At 41.5% G+C, this 22,389-nt stretch overlaps 1 protein-coding gene across 8 annotated transcripts in view; it reads right to left on the bottom strand.

Annotated features, from left to right (window-relative positions):
• Positions 1-22,389, bottom strand: part of huwe1 (HECT, UBA and WWE domain containing E3 ubiquitin protein ligase 1) — a 144,938-nt gene that overhangs the window by 54,596 nt on the left and 67,953 nt on the right. For all 8 annotated transcript variants that reach the window (XM_060938489.1, XM_060938492.1, XM_060938495.1 and 5 more), the window contains 14 exons: positions 21,330-21,396; positions 20,945-21,168; positions 20,439-20,650; positions 19,136-19,318; positions 18,829-19,001; positions 13,142-13,281; positions 12,923-12,998; positions 12,719-12,817; positions 12,103-12,230; positions 11,853-12,012; positions 11,507-11,735; positions 5,868-6,046; positions 5,665-5,754; positions 1,969-2,129 (listed from right to left, as the gene is read on the bottom strand). In XM_060938489.1, coding sequence (XP_060794472.1) covers positions 1,969-2,129; positions 5,665-5,754; positions 5,868-6,046; positions 11,507-11,735; positions 11,853-12,012; positions 12,103-12,230; positions 12,719-12,817; positions 12,923-12,998; positions 13,142-13,281; positions 18,829-19,001; positions 19,136-19,318; positions 20,439-20,650; positions 20,945-21,168; positions 21,330-21,396 — 2,121 coding nt within the window. The remainder of the gene's footprint in view (positions 1-1,968; positions 2,130-5,664; positions 5,755-5,867; positions 6,047-11,506; positions 11,736-11,852; positions 12,013-12,102; positions 12,231-12,718; positions 12,818-12,922; positions 12,999-13,141; positions 13,282-18,828; positions 19,002-19,135; positions 19,319-20,438; positions 20,651-20,944; positions 21,169-21,329; positions 21,397-22,389) is intronic.

The raw sequence follows: 22,389 nt of genomic DNA, 5'->3' as shown, positions 1-22,389 counted from the left end.
CAATGCAATTCAGTTCGATACTGGAATCTGCAGCATATATGAAATATGATAAAATCTCACACAAGGTCACATTTCTATGAATTCAAATGCAAGCATAATACAAGTTGAATATTTTATTAGTTTAGTAAACATATCAAATACTTTCTCGTGTTCGAGCCACCAGCTTCAACACCGTGTCACTTTTTCAGATCTGAAATGCTTGTGGAATTATCAGAGTACCTTAATTCACACTTGCATTATTTGCAAACAGCAAAGGTCTCGTCTTATTTTTTCTAAACCCAGACCCATGATTTAATCCATGGGTGTCAAACTCTGGCCCGCAGTCAGTGCGTTTACATAGCCTGGGAAATCCCATGCTGCTTTGCACAATCGTTCCGATCTGAAAAGACAGCATGGAAACTATGGTTGAAAGGCTCGCCTGAGTTAGGGAGCCAATCAGAGAGTGGGGAGGGGTGGAAAGACGGTGACGCGTACTACTCGACAAACGGAAGCTTGTAGTTTATTTGGGACTGTTTACTAACACCTTCTGCGCGCTTCGGCAGCGCATTGATATGGAGCTCAGATATCAATGCGCTGCCGAAGTGCGCAGAAGGTGTTAGTACGCCTGTCATTATAGTGCGGACTTTCCATAGCATAGAAAATCGCTACGTTTCAATTTGTGTAACTGAACTTTGTTTCATGTCACTGGTCATATAAACCTATGTAAACAGGAAAAACGCGCAAGAGTTTGGTCGCATCTAACTACAGCCCCAAAAATACCATTGGCCATACTGAGCCTAGCTACATTGCTAACAGGAGTAACAGCGTGTCTGACTGCGTCTGACTGACTGGGAGGTCGCGCAAAGCTCGGAGAGGTACGGAGCAGCTCGTCTCAATTCAGATAAGAGCATATTTCATTATGGAAGTACGGTGGACTGTTCCTTTAATATTAACACACAAAGCTTTAGGCTACATCCACATGACAACGGCAATGAGATTTTTTTTTTTTTATAAATATCGCATCCACATGGGCAACGGATCAGAAAAATATAAGGTCCATATGGGAACGGAACGCTTGCTGAAAACGATGCAATACACATGCCACACCTCTAGGTGCGCTGTAAGACGGTCCCATCGGAGACACCAGAACAATAGAAGAAGTAGACGCATGCGCATAAACCCCTTCTTCTGTAGCATCAGCCACATAAAGTTTTGATTATTAATCAGTAGCGTAAAACGAAAGACGCGGAAAGAGGAATGAATGGGGGTAGATGGAAGCCGGTACGCCAACATTCTGATATCCTACAGAATTCTTTAATGGTCTGGAATAAATTGAATGCTACACGTTGATGGATTACTCTGCTCTTCTACACCCTTTTTGAGGAATGTATTGTCGGACTTAAACCAACATCTGAAGAGGTGAGATCGCTCCTTATTTTTCCCCCCTATTTTTGCGGACGGGATTGTTTTTGTTTTTGGAAAGCGCACGGGTTAATTTGGTTACTGCGGACTAAAGACTCTGCCCTCTCACTTTTCACCATTACACAATATATATTCACAGTGAAAATATTTTGTAAGGGCGTTTCATGAACCAAGTTATAGGATTTGTTGACAACTCGTATCGAGTTCGTTACACTTCTACCCGGCATGAAGCACTGACAGTCATGTGGTTGTGATGTCATCGTAAACAAATCCGTTCTACTCATCCAGACGACTTCGCAACGGTGCCGTTGCCAGATTTTTCCACTCTGGGACCCGTTCTCAAAAGATTTCGTTTTGGGGCACCCAAAACGCCGGTGCCGTGTGGACGCCAGGCCGAAACGATAAACAATTTTATCAGATTCACCTGAATCCGTTGCCGTGTGGACGGGGCCTTAAACATGTTGTAGGCCACCAAATTAAGACTGCAATAAACACCAGATCATTTGGTTAATTGATCCAGACTGATGGATCGTTACAACCCTAACGCCTTCTTTCCCATCTCCAAACCTGCAGTGACTGCTCCCTGCTCTCTTCTCCTGCGGAGGTGCTCCTCTCATTTTGCTTGGCCTCTTCCTCCTCGGCCAGCTGTCGCCGCCTTTTCTCCCTGCGCTCCTCAAGCTCTTCATCACGCAGGCTCTCTAGGTGTTGCAAGATGGGCACCTTCACCACTGATGCAGAAAGAATGAATAACGTTCAGTTAGAGCGCATACACGAGAAATCTGTTGCTCTGAATTGAAAAACATTTGCCACAAGAATACTAGGAGCATCAATTTTTCTTCTCCCCAACTGGTCACTTATCACATAGCAAAAGACGTCCGTTTTCAAAACAACAGGACTTAAGGGACTAGTGTTTGGGATTAGCTTAATATGCTTAAAGGAGATAAGCAGAACCATGGCCTCACTTTCGTTTATAAATGCCTTGAGACCTCAAGAATGGCACAGGAATAGTTAAGCGTTAACAATAAATCTAATATAGTAATTTTTACGATTAAAGTGATTTATATACAACCCCAATTCCAAAAAAAGTTGGGGCACTGAGTAAAACATGAATAAAAACTGAACGTGAAGACTTGCAAAATCATGGAAACCCTATATTTCATTGAAAATAGTACAAAGACAACATATCAAACGTTCAAACTGAGACACGTTATTGCTCTTTGAAGAATGTATACTCATTCTGAATTTGATATCAGCAACACGTTTCAAAAATGTTGGGACAGGGGCATGTTTACCACTGTATTGCATCATCTCTACTTTTATCAACACTGTAAATGTTTGGGAACTGAGGAGACCTACTGCTGTAGTTCTGAAAGAGAAATGTTGTCCCATTCTTGCCCAATATAAAATTTCAGTTGCTCAGTCGTTCGGGGTCTCCTTTGTCATATTTTCCACTTCATAATGCACCAAATATTTTAAATGGGAGACAAGTCTGGACTGCAGGCAGGCCAGTTTAGCACCTGGACTCTTGTACTACGGAGCCACGCAGTTTTAATATGTGCAGAAAGCGGTTTGGCATTGTCTTGCTGAAAGAAGGAAGGCCTTCCCTGAAAAAGATTTTGTCTGGATGGCAGCATATTGCTCTGGAATATGTTTATATCATTTAGCATTCATGATGCCTTCCCAGATGTACAAGCTACCCAGGTCATGTGCACTAATGCCCCCTCATACCATCACAGATGCTGCTTTTGAACTGTGCACTGATGACAAGCCGGATGGTCCCTCTCCTCTTTAGCCTGGAGGACGTGGTGTCCCTGATTTCTAAAAAGAATTTCTACTTTTGATTAATCAGACCTCGGGACAGTTTTCCACTTCGCCTCAGTCCATCGTAAAAGAGCTCGGGCCCAGAGAAGGTGGCGGTGTTTCTGGATATTGTTTATATCTGGTTTTAACTTGCATTTGTGGATGCAGTAATGAAGTGTTTTCACAGACGATAGTTTTCTGAAGTGTTCCTGAGCCCATACAGTGATTTCCACTACAGACACATGTCTGCTTTTAATGCAGTGTCTCCTGAGGGCCTGAAGATCACAGGCATCCAATGTCAGTTTTCAGCCTTGTCTCTTGCATGCAGAGATTTCTCCAGATTCTCTGAATCTTTTAATGATATTATGGACCATCAATGATGTGATCCCCAAATTCTTTGCAATTTTACATTGAGGAACGTTATTCTTAAATTGTTGCACTGTTTGCTCTCGCAGTCTTTCATAAAGCGTTGAACCCCTCCCCATCTTTACTTCTGAGAGACTCCGCCTCTCTGGGATCCTTTTTTTTTTATATCCATTCATGTTAATGACCTGTTGCCAATTAACCAAATTAATTTTTTTTAAGCATTACACAACTTTTTCAATCTTTTGTTGCCTGTGTCCCAACATTTCTGAAACGTGTTGCTGACATCAAATTCAAAATGAGCATATATTCTTAAAAAAACTAATTTCTTAGTTTCAACATTTGATATGTTGTCTTTGTACTATTTTCAATTAAATATAGGGCTTCCATGATTTGCAAATCTTTGCATTCTGTTTTTATTTGTGTTTTACACAGTGTCCCAATCGGGGTTGTAGGTAGCGGTCGAGCGAATGACCTTGATGTCCGTAACGTCACAGCAGGAAGTTTATCGGTCTCATCGCCACTTCCGCTATACTAAAAAACAGAGCTGAGTGCAACTCTGATCCTCCATTTTGAGCTAATTTATCGCCATGCCGCGTAGATGTGTTGCTAGCCAGTGCAGCAACATGACAGAAGCTGGATTTATGCTGCATCCATGGCCCAAGAATGTTCAAACTGCAAAGATTTGTACGCGTTTTGGGAGAAGTTCACGGGCACGTTGGGCGGCTATGAAGTGGTCTCTCCTCTGCACATTTTACCGAAGACTCGTACAAAACCTCTGATCTGTTGAGGAGCGTTGACTATAAGGCCGTATTGAAAGAGGGTGCAGTACCAACAGTTAAAGAAAACTACAAGTATTTATTTATTTATATTTCAGGAAAGGGAGTTCTGTTGCACCAGTTCTCCAGGAGTGAGCCGAGGGTTGTTGCTAAAACCCGGGATGGAACGGGACATATCGCTCAGGCAGTGACCTCCCCGCGGTTGTTGCTAAAACCGGTGACATCCTGTTCCGTCCCGGGTTTTAGTAATTTCCTGAGCCGAGCAGTAATGGCGGAATACACAGCATGAAAAGAAATGAATGAGTGGAGCAGCCTTCTGATTTCTAAACAGGATATTGCTGCCATTTCGCCCTTACATGGAAGAAGTGAATGAACGGAGAACTGAACGAACAACTGAAAGTCAGATTGTTTCAAAAACAAATCTGCCACAAGGTCGGCCTTCAAGAAGCGAGAACACAGACGGGGAAGCTCCGACTCTCATTTGGATTTATATAATAATAAATAAATAACCCTCGTTTACCTGCATTTAGATCAACACGTGACTTGTATTGTATATTTAAATTCCCGGTATAAGATTATTTAATTTGCTTCAGAATGTGATTGTCTCAGTTCATCTGATTATTTAATGAGCCTTTTACGTTTTATCAGTGAAAATGCATGCATGTTGCATTAGTTATAACACCTATCCTGTTTTAATGAGAGTCAACACACAATCAATGAAGTCAAATCAGTCTTAGTTGAGCGAGTCGGTAACGGTATTTCTTACTTTCACCAGAAATTATTTATTTATATGACTTTGGTCTATAGCTGTCAAAGGCCTCGGCCTTAAAACCGGTTCCTGCTGTGACGTCACGCACTCAGGGCTGGCTGGCTCAGTGGAGCAGCTCCAATGCCAACTTTGCGGTCAATTTTAACTCTCAAATATATTTTGTTTTCTTCCCATTTATGCAGTATACAAGAGTCAAGGATGGAGATACTATCCACTCAAATTTATTTAAAAATAAAGGCTCTGTGCATCTCCTTTAATGAAATCATGCAAACTGAGAAAAACCAACTCGAATACTAGTAATTTTCTCCATGTGCTATGCCTTTTTATTCTAATTGTGTGTGTGTGTGTGTGTGTGTGTGTGTGTGTGTGTGTGTGTGTGTGTGTGTGTGTTGCTATCCAAAGCACCAGAGTGCTTAATTATTGACATGCACAAACGTTATTTCAACTGCAGACATGACAGATGTTTTTAAAAATGCACCGATATGGCTAGAAATGAAAATGTTTTGAACCCGTTTACACTGCATACACCAACAGCCTGTTGAGTTCTCTTACCTGCAACGCAATCGTGCATGCTTTCCGCATCCAGCACTTTACATTCATCTGTCCATCTAGTTAAGGCTGTAGGAATACTTGAAAGGGTGCCTAAAGGAGGAGGAAAAACAAAGTAATGCATTCTGGAGGGAGACTGCAGGACTGGTTCAGCATGTTTTTAATCCTGGTTACACACACACACACACACTCCTGCTCCGACTCACCAGCCTGACCACCGGCACTACTCTGCTCATGGAAGAAATCATCCAGTAGCTCGTCGTCAGATCGGGCGATGATATGCACATCCTCATTGCCGACCAGCAGGCGGGCACGTCCGCGGGACTGCAGGGGCAAAGAGCTTGACAGCTGCAGGATGTCTGCTGCTGCACTGGGACCGAGCAACCTGCAACACGCAATCGGAGATCCGTTCATAAAACAGCACACTTGATAAAATGCTACAGAAAATGCAATAATAGCACCATCGATATCTGATGAGCTGTGCTTATGAATTTCTCTCTGGCCAGCTAAACAAATCTTTTTTTAGGAAACTGTTTCCTGACCATTAAAAGGATCAACCCCTACTGACCAACTGAAACACACAAACTCATGCTCAATCAATTATCCCTTCATCATATGGTGTACTGAAACATTAGCAGGTTAAAAGTAGTTTATATATTTAAAAAAAAAAAAAAAAAGTGTCTTGGTCCTTAAAATGCTGACGAACAGCTTCACAAATGTGTGCAGTGTGTTTGTTTAAAGGATAAGGCAACTTTTGTACAGTGTGTGTAATAGGAGAAAAACATGTACGTAATCAATTCCGTTAATTATTTCCATTATATATCGAACATGAAAAAATATTTTTAACTTTGAAATCATGAATTGACACAGAGGAGCCGAAGTTGGAGGAGGCAGCCATTTTGAGATTGTGGGCAACTATAAACCAATCAGAATCTTTCGTTAATGCGCCTCCCTCTGATCTGTGACGTCACTGGGCCCATGAAAACAGTGTTTACAGACAGATCACTGTGATGACAGTAAAGAGTCCCGGCGGGTGGCTTGTATTCGATTCGTTTATATCCCGACCTTGTCAGCGGTCAGATATATGTTCATGGACCCGGTAAGCTGGTAAATAATATATTTATTTTTTTCTTTACCAAACTCTAACAGAAAACGAGAGCGCCCGAAAGGGAAAACCGAGCCGAGCCGCTTCACGCATGCGCAGTAGGCTTGGTAGGACAAATCCAAATAGGAGTCATTCAGGATTCAGCCATGTTTTTGCTCCGTGTTTTTACTCAACCAAAGTTCTACAGTATTATGAGCTTTAAGTTGCATAAATAAAACCATTTGGTGAAACTTTGAAGAAGCGATTGTACTGGTTTTTTACCTTATTACCATGAAGCACTGAAGAGTTCTTTTCAGTGGTGGGCCGCATGACGTCACGCAGTAGATCAATATGGCGGAACGCATCTTCGCTGAGCTCAGCGCAAGCCCATATTATTAAAAGTTAAAAGATACTGTTATGCGGTCTGTTCTTTCTCTATAAATTCCATGATCGATTACTTTATATATTTATCTAGCTATTTGTGGTGATTTTGTACAAAAGTTGCCTTATCCTTTAAATCCCATTCCCCCAAGACAAAACACATGGGGGAATCGGTTGAATTTTCTTTGAGAACATTCATTTGACATTTTTGGAAGGAGTCTCCAGTGCCAACACTTAATAATCAAAACTCTCCGTTTTCAGAAAGTCTTCAGGACAGAGGACTTTGCAGTTTCTCTCTAACACCCCAAGCTACATGTTATTTCTTATTACTATAAACTAGGGCTGTGCGATATATCGAATATACTCGATATATCGCTGAAAATTCTGTGTGCGATACATAAAATTATTATATCGTAACTATCAAGTATTTTATGGTCATCTTCCGACTTGCGTTCGTTTCGTGTTTGTTTAAAACCTTTCCCGGTGGTTTTCTCTCTGTCCCTCAGGCAGTAACGTGAGAGGCTGCCTAAGGGTAAAGAAAACAATAACGTCACGCACTTGCCAACCAATCCCAGGCGACATCTCGGTGCTGAAAGGAACTTCCGGGAAGATTTTCTAGTTTCGGTTGTGTTGCCAGATTGGGCGGTTTTTGAACATATTTTGGGCTGGAAAACGTCAGCAGTATCTGGCAACACTGCCGGCAGGAAGATTTCCTACTTCTGGTTTACAGTGCTGACTCAGTTCGTGCAATCGCTGATTTTGCATAGGCTACCGTGTAAGCTGTCAATTTCAGCGACAAATTAAAAATGGAAGTGGACGAATTGGTTCCTAAAAGAACGAGTAAGGGGTCAGTCATCCGGCATTTTTTTGGATATCGCGAGGAGGACGTGGAACAGCAAATGCCAGTTTGTATAGTGTGCAAAAAAAAAACAAACAAAAAAAAGTCGTCATCACGAAAGGCAGCAGCGAGAATTCTACACATCTGAGAGGCAGAGCCAGAAAACATTCAGTTCAAAAGTGTGCAAAGAGGAAAATGATGTTTTGCAGATCTCTCTCTTCTCTCCCTCAATCTCTCTCTCTATTGTGAATGTTCCAGTGGTTCTCAGTAGTCAGGTTAATAGCTTAGAGATCTATTTTTTTAAAATAATTTAATGAAAGAGCACTTTTCTTATTTAGGCTAAATGTCTCTCTCAGTGTTGAGCTGCACTTTATTGATTCGAGCTCTGAGCAGCTCTGTATTGTTTTGCCCCTTGGTTGCAATTTTCAAGATTGTTTCTGCAGTTTGTGCCACATCTTTGTTGAATAAAAATAGTCTTTTTTCAACTCAATTGTGATTAATCACTAACATGAAAATTTAAAATGCGTTGTTGAAAACCACCTGTAAAGTTAACCAAGAATGTTATTTAATCTGCAGGGATTGTAGTGAAAACAGTAAAGAGTAAAAATTAGATTTCACGGGGTCCTTTAGAGGAGATTTAAATATATCGAGATATATATCATATATCGTGAAATGGAGAAAATGTATCGGGATATTCATTTTTTCCCATATCGCACAGCCCTACTATAAATACTCCAGTGATTATAGGAAATCAAGAAATAGACCAAATTTCTCAACCAAATCACCTTGAGTGACTCGGCAAAATGACGGCCAATCGCTTCGTCGCCGTGAGTGAGGACGAATTTCAAAAAATTATGAAAGAAAATGGTGTTGCTAAAAGCACTACAGATGGTCGGAAGTTTGGTCAAAAACTAATCAAAGGTAAGGTGGAATTACAATTGATTTTACCCATTTCAAAAAAAAAAAAAAAAGTGTTTGTGAGTCGGCATAGATAAGTGACAAGTCTGCGTGTGCTTATTACATTTGCATGCCGCTTTTGAAGTCTGAAATGATTTAATATGGTTTTTATTATTTAAAATAATCACCAGTGTATTTATAGTAAAACAATCATCTGCCTCAGTGACCAATTGTTAATTAACCTCGCAAGAAAGACAGACAGGTGACGGAACAACTTGTCTCAACGATGATGTTCCACAGCATAAAATCAAATGTACACTACCGTTCAAAAGTTTGGGGTCACCCAGACAATTTTGTGTTTTCCATGAAAAGTCACACTTTTATTTACCACCATAAGTTGTAAAACGAATAGAAAATATAGTCGAGACATTTTTCTGGCCATTTTGAGCATTTAATCGACCCCACAAATGTGATGCTCCAGAAACTCGATCTGCTCAAAGGAAGGTCAGTTTTATAGCTTCTCTAAAGAGCTCAACTGTTTTCAGCTGTGCTAACATGATTGTACAAGGGTTTTCTAATCATCCATTAGCCTTCTGAGGCAATGAGCAAACACATTGTACCATTAGAACACTGGAGTGAGAGTTGCTGGAAATGGGCCTCTATACACCTATGGAGATATTGCACCAAAAACCAGACATTTGCAGCTAGAATAGTCATTTAGCACATTAGCAATGTATAGAGTGGATTTCTGATTAGTTTAAAGTGATCTTCATTGAAAAGAACAGTGCTTTTCTTTCAAAAATAAGGACATTTCAAAGTGACCCCAAACTTTTGAACGGTAGTGTAGCTAAAAATGGTTAAAAAACACAAACTACTGTACTTTATTGTAATTGATGGCAAATCAATGTGGTATACTAGGAGATGAGAAGAGGGGGGAAAAAAACAACATACACTTCGGGACATAAAGAAAATCAACTGAGGTGGTAAAACGGAATTGACATCACACCACTTTGTTGTTGATTATTTTCCTATAAAAACGGCACGCCTTGTCCTGTTTATTTATTTGGCATATTTCCACATAAAGGTGGATACATGGATTAAAGCAAAAAAAAAATTATTTGACTGAAAATTTACGGGGGGGGTGGGGGGGTTTATGGGTGGATTTCGATGAAATTCTGAGAATGGTTAACTTGGAACTGATAACTTTATTATCAATTAATTAATGGATTAATATATTAAATTTATTGCACTTTCTTTCCATTGCTTCCGTATATTTTTTTTTGTGGCAAACCACACAAATGCAAGCGCCTGGAATGTTTAGTTTTTTGCACCATGAACTAAATGGCTTTCCGTTTTCACCTATTTCGTCCAGCCAAGCCCACCTCCACTTGTTGTTTTTTACACCTTTATCGATGGCAGACACATCAGTGCCTTCTTTCATGTAAAGCGCATCCATGCTGCCGAAACCGAAAGCAGAATGACGTGCTCCTCTGTGCTCGACATCAATATAGAAAAAAGTTTGGATCTTCGCTTAAATTATAATTAGACCTTACTTTGTGTTGAATACGACTTCAAAAACAATTCAAGATTTTATTAAGAGAAATATTGTGGCCAACACAAGAGTTAAGTTCCCTAAAAGATCGCGTGAAGTTGGCTGCTATCTACTTTGCGTTCGTTCTCATTTTCCTCCATCATTTCATCGGCCAGAAACAGATGTTTTGACGTAATTTAACTTAGTAGGCTATGATTATTATTTAACCGTAGTCTTCTAGACATTTTGACTGTTTGGGGCATTGAACGCTGGTGTATGATTTTCAGGGAATAAAGTTTAGTGCATGTCGGAACATCACTGCGCTCGCAGCCTTCAACTCCTCAAACGTCCTTTAAATTGTGATATAACGTAGGCTATAAGGCACGGTTCTAACATGCCTTACACATTGGCCTAACGAAAATAACAATTGTTGGGGCGTCTGCTGATTTGTTAGCGATAAATTTAGGTCTAATTACTTCTGACAGTCTGCAAGCATTGCACCGTCGGGGTCTTCAAGTCTGGCTGAAGCAGAGGAGCGGGCTTTCCGGGGTTTATTTTTTTTAACATGCTCTATTTCTATATGTCCAGGTTTGAACTAAGTCATTTTGGCAAGATTTAATTTAATACAAAACAGAAATAGTCAGACACAAGTACGCCATGCACATGGGAATGTATTTTGCCAATTTTGACAGCGCACGTTTTTTTAATGCCGCACCGTAGACAGCGAACGTTTAAACATGATCAAACATAGGAAATGAACGACACAAAGCATGGCTCAAAAACAAAAAAGTTAAATAAACCCTGCTGATAGTTGGTGGTGTTGCAACACGTCAGTGTTATAACCCAATCTCTACCCAACCACCCGTCATTTTAATTCTCCTCGGATCAGCACCGACCTCACATTTGGCCTTGGGAGAGTTCAGTTGACGGAAATCCGTCACACGACGGAAAACTTTAATCCATGTGGATACACACTGAGGTCACTTCTGCAGGCATTTTTTTTTTAAACATTCTAGGAACTTGTAACTCAAAAACCCTTCTCTAAAATTTCCAGGACACGAAGGAACACTGACAGTTTGGCTTCACAGCGCTGGACAAGACAAGCTCGTCTCACCTCTGCAGGATGAGTGGAGGGTTGGGCTGGCGGTTTCCTGGATAGTGCACGTGGATGGTGTGTCCCGTATTGGCAGTGAGCTGGCGGAGAGTACGCTGGCTGCGACCCATACCCTGAGTCAAGCGGCTACTGGTGCTCGTTCCCCCCAGGGTGAGGGACCCGTGGTCAGCATGGCGCACCATCAGAGGGTGTGAACTAGGGATGTTTCCTGGGGAGGGCGGGATGTCAGCTAGGAAAGACAGAGAACCCACATCACAGGAAGATGCAAGCGGTAATGTGCGCACATCTGTCACAACTGTGTAAGCAACAAGTATGCAAACTTCATAACAACATAAAAATTACTGACCAGAATTGGAGAACATGTTGTCAAACTCTATGATGAGGTCATCATCTCGATCAAACCTCTCGAATCGTATATGTGGGGCTGCATTGATATCTGGAAAATCTTCATCCAATTCCATCTCTGACCCTTCATCGTCATCATCCTCATCCCCCTCTTCATCATCCTGATGATAAAAATACACGAGCAAATAAGGATACATATAAAATTAAAGGAACAGGTAGAATTAGGCATTTAATTTCATCCAAACCCATACCGGATCTTCTTCTTCCTCCTCCTCCTCTTCCTCCTCCTCATCCTGACTATCTTCATCCTCATTACTGCCGCTTGAGTCTTCTTCCTGAGTGTGCTCTTCATCCTCTGGCTCCAGGATGTTCATGGAGTCTAAAAGACAGACGGGAGTAAAAGGAAAAAAAGTTTAATCATACGAACAATATTTTTAAATTTTACAGAGTTCAAACATTAGAGGAGATCATTCTTTAAAAGGTACAGAAGTTAGTCTTTGTCAAAATTGTGTTCTTTATTTAAGAAATTCTTAAATAGGCAGCAAGACTGCCAGGCAAGCGGAAACTTTTTTTTTTTATTGTGATCATTTGTTTCTTCTCCTTTTCACAAAGAACGGCGTATCAAAGGGGCCTGAAGCTCGTCTCGGATCAGATATTTTATTGATAGCTGCTAGAATGTGACTTGATTACAAATACAATCTTGAATCCCATACCCAGTAAACCAAATCAACAGAAATATTTCGTAATTTTTCATTCCAATAACCAACCCTACAACTGGGGGGGGAGGCAATAAAAATTTGCAATAAAAGCCAAACTTGGACAAAAGGTGAGGCATGTTGACTGCACACTTGCAAAAATCTGTCCTACCTTCTCTGTTGGCCTGCAAAGTGGAGGCTTGACTCATGTTGGAAGGAGCTTCATCCATCAGCACATCTTCCTGAGATTCTTCGTCTCCAGAGCGACCAACTTTTTCAAAAAAAAAAAAAAAAAAAAAAAAACACCCACATTTAGTGAACCGTCCATCTACACTCATGGAGTCTTCTATACTTGGAGAATATCTGAAGAGCTTACCAATGATGGTACTATTTACAGTTCCTGCGTCCCTTTCTAAAAGTTCATCTATCAAATCTACCAACTCATTCTCCACCTGCAAAAAAAAAAAAAAAATGAACACAGCAAAAATCACATGGAAGAAGGCAGAACTCATTTCAGAAGAAACAGAGTCCGGCTGGTCCCCAGCTGCTGTCCGAATGGAGCAAATCAAGACTGGATAAAAGAAGATGAACGTACTTGCATCGCCTGGGTGCTGAGCACCTCTGGCTGGCCTGCAATGACCACAGTGTCCCCTTCTGCCTCTCCATCCATCAGATCCCCATCTGTAGCCTGGCCTCGGTGACTATTTTCCACTGGCTCTGCCTCGCCTGCCTCTCCTGTTGACAAGCCAGGTTAAAATCTCCTGTAAAACCATCGCGCACATTTCCTCCACCCGCATGCTCTCCTTGATCACAATACGGATAATGTATGGAATCAATTTTGTGCCAAAAATGTTCATACAATACTTTTGAAATATCAAACAAAAACGATAAATCAAAATTCAAAAAATAAAAAAGGCAATTTTTTTAGACTGGCAAACAAATTATTCGTGTAACCGTGCAAAATATCAGTCTATTACTCTTCAGAAACCTTTTATTTTTGTTCCGCGTCTTTCTCAGTTTTGTTTGACGCAATTTATTTGGGTTGCGATTCCAGCTTTCTCGTTTGCGCTCCCTGACTTTTTGCTTGCAGTTTTGGCACAAACTTCACATGTGGGTGGGCTGTCCAGGAATGCATTCCCATTGGCTAACTTGTGTTTGACTGACAGCTACGCTCAGCGATTCCCCGGAGGCTGTTGCGGCCATTTCCTACTCGGATTCTGGCGGACTGTTTGACGAGTGACCGATCCATTGACGGTAAACAAGGATCGAGTGGACTTCAGTGGCGACTATGATATTGAATTAATTCAACAAAGTGTAAGTACGGGACAAATGTGTTGTATGTGTTGCAGTAGTACAAAATCCGAGTCGGAAATGGCCGCAACAGCCTCCGGGGGAATGGCTGAGCGTAGCTGTCAGTCAAACACAAGTTAGCCAATGGGAATGCATTCCTGGACAGCCCACCCACATGTGAAGTTTGTGCCAAAACTGCAAGCAAAAAGTCAGGGAGCGCAAACGAGAAAGCTGGAATCGCAACCAAAATAAATTATGTCAAACAAAACTGGGAAAGACGCGGAACAAAAATAAAAGGTTTCTGAAGAGTAATAGACTGATATTTTGCACGATTACATGAATAATTTGTTTGCCAGGCTAAAAAAAAATGGACTTTTTTTAATTTTTTTTTTTAAATTTTGATTTATCGTTTTTGTTTGATATTTCAAAAGAATTGTATGAACATTTTGGCACAAAATTGATTCCATAATAATGAACATACTCTAACAGCCCTGCCAACCCTGAAGAGGAATAAGGGAGGAGTTTTGTACATGTTTATTTTTCCTGAAAAGAGGAGCACAATACCAAAATCAATCATTTCACGGCCAAAATTTCAATGAATCACGCAAACATTCTTAGTTATCCATGTACTGGTTGAATGATTGATTATATTCCACATGAATGAAGACAAAAAAAAAAAAAAACACTCCACTGACTGACCTTGACGGAAACCAAGAGGGAGAGAAAATTTCAATCAAAATTAAAATTTCAGACAACAGCACACTGGCCAAAATATTACCAATGGTCGGTGAGGAAAAGGAAGGACTTCAGTGCAGCATCACTTAATACAGGAGAGATCCAAAATACCTCTGCAACTATCAATTCTTTTAATTATTTATACATACAAGTACATTATGCGATATGGATTAGGGTGCATCAGTTGCCCCCTACAAGTGAAAAGTTCCTCCGATCATGATGCATTTTTGTTTTTATGTTCCTTTTGGTAAGAAAACACACTGGGTGAAATATTTTGACAAAATTCAAAAGTTTAATGGTGGCACCAGGAGCTCAAAGTTTTGGAAAAAGCTGCTATTTTATGACTTTTGACAATTACAATCACTTTTCATGAAACATTACGGCGCCTTATAAAGTATATCAAATATCTTACAACCCCGATTCCAAAAAAGTTGGGACAAAGTACAAATTGTAAATAAAAATGGAATGCAATAATTTACAAATCTCAAAAACTGATATTGTATTCACAATGGAACATAGACAACATATCAAATGTCGAAAGTGAGACATTTTGAAATTTCATGCCAAATATTGACTCTCTTGAAATTTCATGACAGCAACACATCCCAAAAAAGTTGGGACAGGGGCAATAAGAGGCTGGAAAAGTTAAAGGTACAAAAAAGGAACAGCTGGAGGACCAAACTGCAACTCATTAGGTCAATTGGCAATAGGTCATTAACATGACTGGGTATAAAAAGAGCATCTTGGAGTGGCAGCGGCTCTCAGAAGTAAAGATGGGAAGAGGATCACCAATCCCCCTAATTCTGCGCCAACAAATAGTGGAGCAATATCAGAAAGGAGTTCGACAGTGTAAAATTGCAAAGAGTTTGAACATATCATCATCTACAGTGCATAATATCATCAAAAGATTCAGAGAATCTGGAAGAATCTCTGTGCGTAAGGGTCAAGGCCGGAAAACCATACTGGGTGTCTGTGATCTGTCAGGGCCCTTAGACGGCACTGCATCACATACAGGCATGCTTCTGTATTGGAAATCACAAAATGGGCTCAGGAATGTTTCCAGAGAACATTATCTGTGAACACAATTCACCGTGCCATCCGCCGTTGCCAGCTAAAACTCTATAGTTCAAAGAAGAAGCCGTATCTAAACACGATCCAGAAGCGCAGACGTCTTCTCTGGGCCAAGGCTCATTTAAAATGGACTGTGGCAAAGTGGAAAACTGTTCTGTGGTCAGACGAATCAAAATTTGAAGTTCTTTATGGAAATCAGGGACGCCGTGTCATTCGGACTAAAGAGGAGAAGGACGACCCGAGTTGTCATCAGCGGTCAGTTCAGAAGCCTGCATCTCTGATGGTATGGGGTTGCATTAGTGCGTGTGGCATGGGCAGCTTACACATCTGGAAAGACACCATCAATGCTGAAAGGTATATCCAGGTTCTAGAGCAACATATGCTCCCATCCAGACGACGTCTCTTTCAGGGAAAACCTTGCATTTTCCAACATGACAATGCCAAACCACATACTGCATCAATTACAGCATCATGGCTGCGTAGAAGAAGGGTCCGGGTACTGAACTGGCCAGCCTGCAGTCCAGATCTTTCACCCATAGAAAACATTTGGCGCATCATAAAACGGAAGATACGACAAAAAAAGACCTAAGACAGTTGAGCAACTAGAATCCTACATTAGACAAGAATGGGTTAACATTCCTATCCCTAAACTTGAGCAACTTGTCTCCTCAGTCCCCAGACGTTTACAGACTGTTGTAAAGAGAAAAGGGGATGTCTCACAGTGGGAAACATGGCCTTGTCCCAACTTTTTTGAGATGTGTTGTTGTCATGAAATTTAAAATATCACCTAATTTTTCTCTTTAAATGATACATTTTCTCAGTTTAAACATTTGATATGTCATCTATGTTTTATTCTGAATAAAATACGGAATTTTGAAACTTCCACATCATTGCATTCCGTTTTTATTTCCAATTTGTAGTTTGTCCCAACTTTTTTGGAATCGGGGTTGTAGATCCACATTTTTAGTGCATATTCTAAATATATTATCAAGCACAGTTTGAGTTTTAGCTGTTCATTGAATCATTGTTGAACTACTTTTCAACAATACAAATGTATGATGAATCACATTAATGCTTCTCAATCCCTTGCAAAGGTTCTTAACATGATCTCTGGGTCACAAGAAATCAATAAACGGAGTCCGACATTGTGATTCAAACCTTACACGAAAACATAAAATAAGCTTTTTTGGGAAGAAAAAAAAAAAATGAACCTCATGGTGCCACCATTAGACTTTTGAATATGGTCAAAAAATTTTACAGGATGTCTTTATTGGTGAAAAGGAACACCCAAACAAAAATGCAGGCTTTCGTCTAAACCGGGGAACAGGGGCGCTGTGCCCTCTTACTCTCGTCGTGCGCCCCCTTACCGAAATGCCGATTGAACCCCAAGTCACACTTGGGCCATGCACTTATATGCTACTGCACAACATGCAATCTTTCTCAAAACGATCTTTTCTCCGTGAAAACATCCCAGCAACACCACGTGACAGTGTGTCTGATCATCAAATACGTTATAATTACTCCAAAAATATTCCAATCATAGTAGATACACCGCCAGACGGTGCAAAAACAATCCAAATTGGCGTTTTCCAGACCGAGGCGCCATGTTGTTTAGTTGTTTACTTGTCGCGGCTGCTCTCGCGAGATTTGACATGGGTGACATACAAGGTCAGCTGACTTGTAGAGCGAGATTTCTCGAGACTGAATGACCTTTCACCCACCGGCGCGGGAGCTTTTGACAGAAGTAGTTCCCGAGTTGCTTTTGTTGACACTTGGGCATTTAAAGATGTCATCCCGCGGCACGAAACGGAAGAAAGCCAAAGACTGTCCGGGGCAGAAGAAGATTACTTCTTTCTTTTTCCATGTTGACAGACAATGTGTTTCAATTTTCCTCTCAGATAGCCTCAGAATGTTAGCCTGGCAAGCCAGACTAAACGTGAATATTTAGTCTGGCCTTGATCCGCAGACATTTCCGAAGGGTGTGGGAGGAACAAACCGCTGTCTTTCAAACTGTCTGTGCATATAGGCCAACGCTCTGACCAATCAGCGCAACAGTGACTGTGACGTAGTCAGAGCGACAGAAAGCAGTGGGGGAGGCCTTGAAATAAATAATTTTTCAAAATGCATATTAATTAATAAACAGGTTCTAGATATTAAGAAGCTTGGAGATAATGATCACAAGTTTGGAGTCTGTACCACATACACATTCCCCCCCCCCCAAGTGTTTTTCAAGGGTTTGCTTAAACTGTTTTTGAGAGGTTTTATTTAGTGGTGTTTGGTGAAATAATTTCCCTTAAATTTAAAATAACGGGAAAATAAGAAACAATCAAAAAGTAATGTTTCAAAGCTGTTTATTAATTCTTCGTACTGCACAAACTAGCCCCATCCTTTTGGCTACGAGCGGAGCCAGCTGGTAGATCAGACTTTTGCCATAGCCGGTCGGCAAAACAGCGAAAACGTCCTTCTTGAAAAGGAATGAGCGGAGAGCCTCTTCCTGCTCATGTTTCAACCAAAACTCCAAGTCTAATTCTTCTAAAACTGATTCCAAAGCGGAGTCAAACACGCACTGTTCACTAGCCGTAGCCATCTTTCCTGTTGTGCTTTCTCCAGCGTCGCGCAGCTTTGTCGTCACTCCTGCAAAAGCCCGCCCAAAGAATCCAAACAAAAACCTTGCGTTGTGATTGGCGGGCACGATTTGATGCCCGGGGTGTTTTTGTTTATATGGTGCGAGGCTAGACCCACTCGCTAGGCAAAAATATTTTTGGCCGCTAGGCGGGTGGGTCTAGTTTACTAGGCTATCAGAATGTCAAGGCTTCGCACGGGGGGGGATGGACAACCGGCACCATCCCCCCCCACTCCCTCGCCATGGTGAGCGCCCTCATACTAAATTTTTCTAGAAAAAACCCTGAAAATGCATCAGATTTTATGAAAGTGAGGGCAACCGATGCACCCTAATATGTAAATATTCATTCATATCCTGAGTGGCTCACCTGCCAATTGTTATTCCTGGAAAGAAACTAAAGACTGCTCTTTTAGTGTAGGAGTGATAATGAATAGAGGATATCTTGATGTTAACACTCATGGAAACCGGCAGGTCTGCTGTTAACTCCTAAATAAAGACCTTTATAATTCTTCAGTACCGCTGAAAGTAAAGTACAGTGGTGCTAATCGAACAGGATCCGTTACCTTGATCCTGTGTATTGCTGTTGCTGTCCCTGGCCGTGCCCACAGGGTCATGCTCAGTCTTGCTCTTGCTGGAGCCTCCTTTCCCTCCAAACAGGCTGCTGGGCTGGTTGACGATACGCGAGAGCGTCTCTAATGGTTTCAGAGCAGCATTGACCGTGTTTGCCATGTTCGGACTGCGAGAAAGAAGGGAGGAGGGGAAAAAAAAAAAAAAAAAAGGTACTCACTGACTGAGACACACCCAAATCAGCATTAGAGTGAAAATATACATGAAGCTGCAGAGTGTTCAAGTGTGTGGGAGACAGCGCACCTAGACAGGTCGAGGCTGTGGGGCACACGAGCGAGGTCGTTAACCAGGCCTTTCTTCAGGAAGAGTCGGATGATGTTGTTCATGCCGTTGTGCTGCGTTTTGGCAGTGGCGGTGCTGTAAAAACTGGAGGTGGAGGGGCAGGACTCCATAATGGTGCTGATGATACACATCACCGCTTGAAGTCTGCAGAAAGGACAAAGGGGTGAAAAAGCAAATTAAGCCACAGGAAACTAAAGAACGCTGACCAAACCTTCTGGAAGAATTCTGCACAGGAAAGAAAAACAGAGCTTATTTTCATAAACTATAGGACTACGTCTAGCATTATTTCCACAGCTTGTGAATAATTCTCAAGCTAAGTTGTCAAACACACACACACAGTGATTGATTACTCTATTTAAAAACAGCTTTGCTGAACAGCACCAATTTAAAAATTCAATCAGGATAAAAATAAAAATAAAACCAACAGCAGTGCACATTCAACACCACTGATCCAGACAATTATATAAAAATAAAAATACAGAGCCAGCATTCATAAACAATAACTAAACATTACAAGCATCTGATGCTCGATGAGAATTCTATGCAATAACAGTTTTTGAACTGAAATATTTAACTGGTCAGTTAAGTGCTAAACTAATGTCCTCGATTGTTTGACTATTAGTGCCAATTATTAATTCATAATTATTCACCCAAGGCAAAGTGAATAATAACAGAGACGAAGTCGAGGTGATTCTTCACCGATCTTCACTGAGCCGGTATTCACTAAAATACTTTGTTCTGAAATGGATAAAATAAAAATCACAATTCTACCTTACCGTGACTCTCGATCGTCTGAATTTCTTGACCAGTGCATGCGATTTCCTATAAATCACCTGCGTATTTATCTCATCTCATCTCATTATCTCTAGCCACTTTATCCTTCTACAGGGTCGCAGGCAAGCTCTCGCCTATCCCAGCTGACTACGGGCGAAAGGCGGGGTACACCCTGGACAAGTCGCCAGGTCATCACAGGGCTGACACATAGACACAGACAACCATTCACACTCACATTCACACCTACGGTCAATTTAGAGTCACCAGTTAACCTAACCTGCATGTCTTTGGACTGTGGGGGAAACCGGAGCACCCGGAGGAAACCCACGTGGACACGGGGAGAACATGCAAACTCCGCACAGAAAGGCCCTCGCCAGCCACGGGGCTCGAACCCGGACCTTCTTGCTGTGAGGAGACAGCGCTAACCACTACACCACCGTGCCGCCCCTGCGTATTTATACTAAAAGCTATTAAAACCAGCTGAACTCACCGAGCATGTTTCTCTGTGCCCTCTGCCATTGCCAAAGCTCGGCTCAGAGCAGCCTTCACCTCGTTGACCAGGGTTACCTGGGCCTCTGTACCAGTGCCTGCTGCTGCCAGGCTGGCTAGGAAGAGGCGTGCAAGGGCAGGGGTGTCCTTATCCTCAGAGTTCTGAGTGTGTGGGAGCAGATGATCCAGCACGAAGGCCAACACGCTGCAGTCCTGCAAGAAAAACACACAGCCGCAGAACATTAGTCTAATTAAAGGGGTGGGGGATATCTACAAGTGGGAATTTAACCCCCCCCCCTTTCTATTGCTTTTGAGTAGAATATTAATCTGGCAATTATTTTTAAAAATCACTTTCAAATTCAGCAGAAACACTGTTTCAAAGACAAAATGATGACCTACTTGAAATTCCAGACCAAAATTTGAGGAGGAGCATTTTTACTGTACATGATTAATATGCAAATCAAGAGTGAAGCCTATGTTCATGCAGCTCTCCCTCTATCCACTCACCTCTTTAATGAGCTCAGACTGGCCAGCGGTGTAGTTGTAAGTGGCGATAAGCGTGGCAATGCCCACATAGGAGCGTACCAGCTCTGCGAGCAGCCGCAGAATAGTGGAGGTGGGCATCAGGGGTTTGCTGGCCTTGGCCTTTGCCGCCCTGCTTTCTTCCGAAGTGCCTCCCCGGTCACCTTCCTGCTCCTTCTTCTCTTCTCGCATCTCCTCAGGAGTTGAGGCTTGAGAAGCGAATTGGAGCAGGGGGGAAAAAAGGAGTCAGAATACAAAAAACACAGACAGGGCACTGGGTAGACACTGAATTTTAAAAGCTGATCTATCTGCAAGGTGCTTTGGAGAGAGCTATAAATGTATATGGGGAGAAAAAGAAAAAGGTTTTTACCCTCTCCTTGAGGTGTTCCAGACTGGGAGGACTCTGCAACTGCACCATCTGCAGCAAATACCTGAGTCTGAGGGTAGAGAGAGGGGAAAGGGTTTAAAAAAAATAAAAAAAAATAAAAAAACCCACATTGCTTACTTGCTTTTTCATTCATATGCAACCACATCGCTAGAGTTGGGCAAGATATGACAATACCACACTTTTTGTCACGGCATGCTCTTTTTTTAAGGAAAGGCGATAAAAGAATGACTATCAAAAAGGGTGTTTGGATTTAAATTAAACAAGTTTTGGGGACCAAAAAAAAAAAAAAAAACTTCCATGGCATTAGATATACAGTGCTGAGCGTAAATGAGTGCACCCCCTTTGAAAAGTAACATTTTAAACAATATCTCAATGAAGACAAACAATTTCCAAAATGTTGACAAGTTTAATATAACATCTGTTTAACTTATAACGTGAAAGTAAGGTTAATAATATAACTTAGATTACACATTTTTCAGTTTTACTCAAATTAGGGTGGTGCAAAAATGAGTACACCCCACAACAAAAACTACTACATCTAGTACTTTGTATGGCCTCCATGGTTTTTAATGACAGCACCGAGTCTTCTAGGCATGGAATGAACAAGTTGGCGACATTTTGCAACATCAATCTTTTTCCATTCTTCAACAACGACCTCTTTTAGTGACTGGATGCTGGATGGAGAGTGATGCTCAACTTGTCTCTTCAGAATTCCCCATAGGTGTTCGATTGGGTTCAGATCAGGAGACGTACTTGGCCACTGAATCACTTTCACCCTGTTCTTCTTCAGAAATCCAACAGTGGCCTTAGATGTGTGTTTAGTCATGTTGGAAAAGTGCACGACGACCAAGGGCACGGAGTGATGGTAGCATCTTCTCTTTCAGTATAGAGCAATGATACCATCAATGAAATGCAGCTCCCTGACACCAGCAGCACTCATGCAGCCCCACATAAGGACACTGCCACCACCATGTTTCACTGTAGGCACCATGCATTTTTCTTTGTATTCCTCACCTTTGCGACGCCATACAGTTTTGAAGCC

This window comes from Neoarius graeffei, chromosome 13 (genome assembly GCF_027579695.1).
Source record: "Neoarius graeffei isolate fNeoGra1 chromosome 13, fNeoGra1.pri, whole genome shotgun sequence".
Classification (NCBI taxonomy): Eukaryota; Metazoa; Chordata; class Actinopteri; order Siluriformes; family Ariidae; genus Neoarius; species Neoarius graeffei.
Note: the sequence above shows the minus strand (reverse complement) of the source record. Positions and strands in the feature narration are given on the sequence as shown.